General features: G+C 38.6%; 1 protein-coding gene across 1 annotated transcript in view; it reads left to right on the top strand.

Annotated features, from left to right (window-relative positions):
• The window catches only part of LOC113658258 (ERBB receptor feedback inhibitor 1), a 7,704-nt gene extending 3,230 nt beyond the window's left edge, over positions 1 to 4,474 (top strand). The window contains exons 2-4 of the mRNA XM_027170573.2: positions 1,146 to 1,315; positions 1,511 to 1,584; positions 2,205 to 4,474. Coding sequence (XP_027026374.1) covers positions 1,269 to 1,315; positions 1,511 to 1,584; positions 2,205 to 3,163 — 1,080 coding nt within the window. The 5' untranslated portion in view covers positions 1,146 to 1,268 and the 3' untranslated portion in view covers positions 3,164 to 4,474. The remainder of the gene's footprint in view (positions 1 to 1,145; positions 1,316 to 1,510; positions 1,585 to 2,204) is intronic.
• Positions 4,475 to 5,479: the final 1,005 nt, after the last annotated feature.

The following is a 5,479-nucleotide window of genomic DNA, read 5'->3' as shown; positions in this document are numbered from 1 at the left end:
AGTACTGTATACATGCCCATATTGTGTCATAGTGTCGAGTTACACAGCCTTGCCCAGTGTTTGTTTTAGTATGAGATGGCTATGATAATGGACGTGTGTTCGAGCATTCATGCGTTGCTCCTGTGTGTCGCACAGAAACGTGACCTCATGCATGCATCTATCCTGTTCACCATCAAGAACGCACAAAGCACTATTCAGGCACTAATGCAGCTCCATTTATGTACATGCGTGGTAGGAGAATTAATGATCGTAGCCTCGGCCTTTCCCAGATCCGCCTGAAGCTAAGCATGTGATACGTTGCACAACATGGCTCACCTGGTATTCCATTGATTTTATTTAGTATTACGCAAGAGAATGCCAGCATTGCTGTTCATAAATGGATTAGTTTTTTTTATATATACAGACTAGTTATTGTGTTTTAAAGCACTTATGTCATGGTGCCTTAGCTGACTGAGATGTTTGGTATTCCTACAGGCATAAACAAAGCTGTGTATGGGATCTTTTGTTTGACAGAATTCATTCATTTAGTAAGGGTGACCGGATTTGTGTAATTAGAAGAACAATTAAAAGGTTGTACTGGTTAAAAAAATAGTCATCTGAAACACTGACCTTAATATTGGTATATTTTATTTATCTACATAAACCTAATCTGTAGAACAGAGAGGTTTTTCTGTCGGATTTAGTTTATTTTTTTATCTGATTTTCTTGGTTCATTTTTGTACATTTTTGGGTGTTGTGCAAGTTTTTTACAGTCTTATGAAGAATGTAAAATGTTATGTGATCCTTCATAAAAATGTAGTAGTAGTAGTAGTAGTAGTAGAGACCACCACACATTCTTTCCCAGACTGTAGGATTTCAGTCTGCAAAGCTGATTAAGACTGATTTAAGGGTGCTGCTGTGTAATTAAAGGAAAACTCTAGCTGCTAGGGCATTGAAGGGGGAGGAGAGAGACTTCAGAGGTCATGCCTACTGGTGAAGTGGGTGGTGAAAAATGACCACACTTCAAACACACATTCCTCAGTTTGATGTACATAAAAGGGGCTACAAATTAACGCATTAATCACATCCCCAACAACGAACACTTTTGAACACACTCCAGCGTCTGAAAAGAAATTCTCTAACTTTCCAATTTCTTTTCCTTTCAGAGCCCTGAATCAAATGGTTTCTTGGTTTTCAAGGAACACGGAGGCTGAAAGACTATGAATTTTCCAAATCTGAGATAATGTGACAGACATATCTCTTCGGTTTTGTTTTTTTCCCCGCAAAGTATGGCTTCAGCCCAACCATACTGGGACCAGTATAATGATGTGAACAGGTGAGCACAAACACATGCACATATCTGTACACCAAATAATACTGTAATATTAAACTAACCGAATTGACCTGTAGGATTATTAGCAAGCCAATGGACTGGACATGATATTGCTGTATTTGCTGAGTTTTATTGTATTGCAAAAAGTACTGGTTTTCCAGCTTGTGATGAAGGACTCGTCTCCCATTTGTGTTACAGTATGTACTTTTCTTTTGGAGCTGACTACACAGTGAAAAGACATCAGCAAGACTTAACCTCTGTGGGCTTTGAAAGTAAGTGAATGAATCGGAAATGCAGTAGCAGCAGCAGGGGAGTGAGGGAGGGAGGAATAGAGGGAGGGAAGAAGGGAAGAGTGTATCACACAGTCTAGTCACTGTATGTTCTCTGCCTTTGAGGCGGATGTTTTTCAGGATATTTACAAGGTTAAAGTAAGCCAGACGTTTGTCACTTTCTTGGCAAAATAAGCACTTTTTGTTAAGATGATGCCACATTTTTGCCCTCCCATTAATATTAAAAGTTTTATAAGATACACAGTACGATCCAAAAGTTTGAAACCACTAGTATGATTTTTTATTTTTTTTTGACTCATGTTAATTGTTTCTTATACCGTTTTCGGAGATAACACAACCTATTGTTTTTTAAATAAAGTATAATGTAATGAGGAAAGTAGAGATAAGCCGGCGAATAAAATTAGGTGTGAATTCTTAAATGAATATTTAAATACACTTATTCAAGTAATGCTATTACCGACGAAAGAAAAACAGTTATTGGCAGTGGTTCAAGACTTTTGAGCTGCCTTATCTAACAATGTCTGTTTGCTTGTTGTGAATGTAACTTGTATGCGCAACACATGATTCCAAAAGCTTGCACTTTTTTTTCCACTATCTTCTAGGGAAAATGTTTGGCTCAAGTTTCCCCCAAAGCTCTAGCCACCACTGTCAGCCTTTAAAGCCTGTTGATCCTGCACAGCTCCTCCTTTCCTCCCTGCACAGATCACCCGAAGGAGACCAGGTCGTTCCGTCCTTCCAGAAACTCTCTGTCTATGAACAAGCGCCCCCGTATTCTCCCAGGAGAAGCTCTAAACCTCTTCCTCCTCTCCCGGACATGGGGGATTTGTCTCCTGATGAAGCTGCAGACAGCGAAGTGGAGTTCTTCTCTAGCACCAGCGAGAGTCAGCTACTGATACCAGAATGTGCCTCTAAACCATCAGCCTTTCAATACAGAGCGCAGAACAGGCGGAGTTTCCGCGGTTGCTGGCAGATCAACTATGCGTACTGTGATGCTGTGCAGGAGAATATGATTGGACAGAAGTGTGAGAATGAACAAGTGGTACTGAGAGACAGGGACAGCCTTAAACAAGAAAAGCCCCAACGCAGGCTGCGCCGCTCCAACTCAGGACCCGCGGCATCTTTTAAACCTACTAACCTCCGAAATATCCACACACAGGAGAAGCCAGAAGTTCCACCTCGTGCTCCCATTCCGTCATGTCCTCAAAAGAGTGCCGACTGTCAAGGTGTTGAAGAGCCTCCTGAAATCCCACCCAGGCGGCCAATATACTACATGGCCCCACGCACTCCTAGTCCTAAAAGCCTTCCCATTTACGTCAATGGAGTGATGCCTCCTACACAAAGCTTCGCCCCAAATCCCAAGTACGTGAGTAAAACCCAGGGGAAGGCAAAGTATGAAGGATTGCCTGCTTCTCATACACCATGTATTCTGCCCATCATGGAAGATGGAAAGAAGGCCAGTGCTACACATTACTTTCTTCTTCCAGAGCGGCCAGGATACTTGGACAGATTTGAAAGATTTTTCAAGGAGTCTGATTCCGAATCTGTGCAAAGTGGATGTTAATTATAAGCAGGGTTTTTAGGCTAACTACAAACATACTTACTTACAGTATTCAGGTGCTTAAAGAGTTTTCTCTTCGCTGCGTGGTGCCACCTCAACTTGAACCCAGAGTACTGAAAAGAGGCCAGGTCATAAATGCTGGACATCGTGAAACCGTGTTTTTTTCTTTTTTTTTCTTTTTCTTTTTAAATGTAGGATCATTCATTGTTATTATCATTTACATGTTTTATTTCTCCTGCTTCGAGTATTCCTTTTTAAAAACATCTTAACATATGGTTTACATGTAACACTGGTTAGTATAAGCTGGTCTTATACTGTATGTTGGGGAACTGCATGTGTGTGCAGATTCCAGCACATTCTGGTGATTTTTTTTTTTTTTTCCCCTTCAGTCAAAATTTATCAGTTAAAAACTAGCTTCAGTAGTTGTGAATAGCAGAAAAATCCAAACTGCATTGACCACCCTGATCATATCCGTCATATGTCATTATCCATGAGCTGAAAGCATTTTAAGTGCCATTTTTATTCATTTGCACTGCATGTGCACATCCCCAGTTGTTTGTGTTGCTGATTGATCATCTAGTATTTGCACTCATACTGCTAGCTAATGTTTCTATTCCACAATATGTTAAGTGGGGACCTTATTTTTTTACATTTAAAAATGTTTTAGGGAACATCAAACCAGTTTATTAATGAAATGTATCAACGTATTACTAAACAGAATGCCTCGAAAATATCGAGCTAATTTTTCGATTGATTTCCTTTTTAACCAAAAGCACATTTATAATAGTTGCTTGCTATTACATTTAGAAGTCCTAATTATGTTAAAAGAAACAATTAACAATATCTGAATCATTACTTTTCTTTGTTTTTGCAGCTAAGCAATGATGGTTGAACTGTTAAAGTGTGTCGGCTTCAACCTGCCTGTTTGAGCCAAATGAGAATAGGTCAATGTTGTGTATTCCTCTGACACATCCTGTACTTTAACACGTTCATGTCATGTATTTTTCTACCCGTCTGCTGTTGCTGTTTTTCTTGGCTCATTCTCCTATGATTAAGTCAGTCATGTGCCAACACATCTGTTTACATGAATTTTTTTAATCTGTCCTTGTTTTTACCTGTTTTTACGATGTTCCTCATAACAAAAGGTGAAAATGTTTTTATTCTTGGCTTATTTATTCACATATGAAGGCTCGTGATCATTAACTGTTATTGCACTGCATTGCACTTGTCTTTACATGCAGTATTTGTAGTTTTTCACATAACACCTATGATCTATTTAAAGAAATAAAGTGACTTATTTATCAGTAAATGAGATCCAGTTATGCTGTGACATGTATTATTTACAGCTGCTTATAATCTAAATATTCAAAGAGATCACTGCTTCCTGAATCCTTCTTGTTGTCAATTTTAAGCGTCCACAGAGACATGTTGTGCTTTTGACCTTTCTTTTTAGTACAGGGAAGTGTTCTCACAAAACTTTATCAGTTTATAGGATGTATTCCGAGGTCATATCCGCTGTTACCAATGCAGTGTGGCGTTATCTCACTGTTGTTTGCTCAGAGCAGTCATAATGAACAGATTGTTAAACTCCTGGCTCTTGCCTTACTCACTTCCTCTGACTTCCAGCACACTAAAGTGACAAATGTCACAAAGATGTGGTGTCTTTCACACATTCTGTTCATTTCAGTCCCATCGATCGAATCCATATGTTAATTTTTTAGCCAGTTTGGGTGTCCAGCTAAGAGCCACTTACCTGAAACACAAAGGCTAAATGTACTAATGATCCCTCTTCTAAAAATATCAATTTTTCTAAAAAACAGAACAGCAGTAACTGTATAATAACTGCAGTTAAAAAAATATAACTATATAATCCCCGGAAGAAAGTATAAAACGTTAAAAAAATGTTTTAACATAAGTTTATATTAATATTGCTATAAAATATTATACCATTATATTTGCTTATAATTTTACCGTTTTAAAGAGAACAACATCAAACGTTATGTACTACATAACAATGCAAGTATTAGATACCCTGTTTAAAAAAAAAAACTAATAAAATTTATATTTAGACTGGTTTGGTTTCCACTTCCACAAACTTCTACTTGGCTTTCACTCTGGACTAACTGGTGTTAGGCTTGTCAGATATAACTAGTTTGACCAACCAGGCTGATTCTACAGACCAGCTGGAACCAGTCTGACCTGTTAGAACCAGTTTGACCAATCAAGCTGATCCTCCCGACCTGCTAGAACCACCATAACCAACCTGGTCATCCTTAACAGCTATAAACTGACTGGTCAACCTGACTAGATGAAGAACCT

This window comes from Tachysurus fulvidraco, chromosome 23 (genome assembly GCF_022655615.1).
Source record: "Tachysurus fulvidraco isolate hzauxx_2018 chromosome 23, HZAU_PFXX_2.0, whole genome shotgun sequence".
NCBI lineage: Eukaryota > Metazoa > Chordata > Actinopteri > Siluriformes > Bagridae > Tachysurus > Tachysurus fulvidraco.
This window is presented reverse-complemented; position numbering and strand designations above follow the sequence as displayed.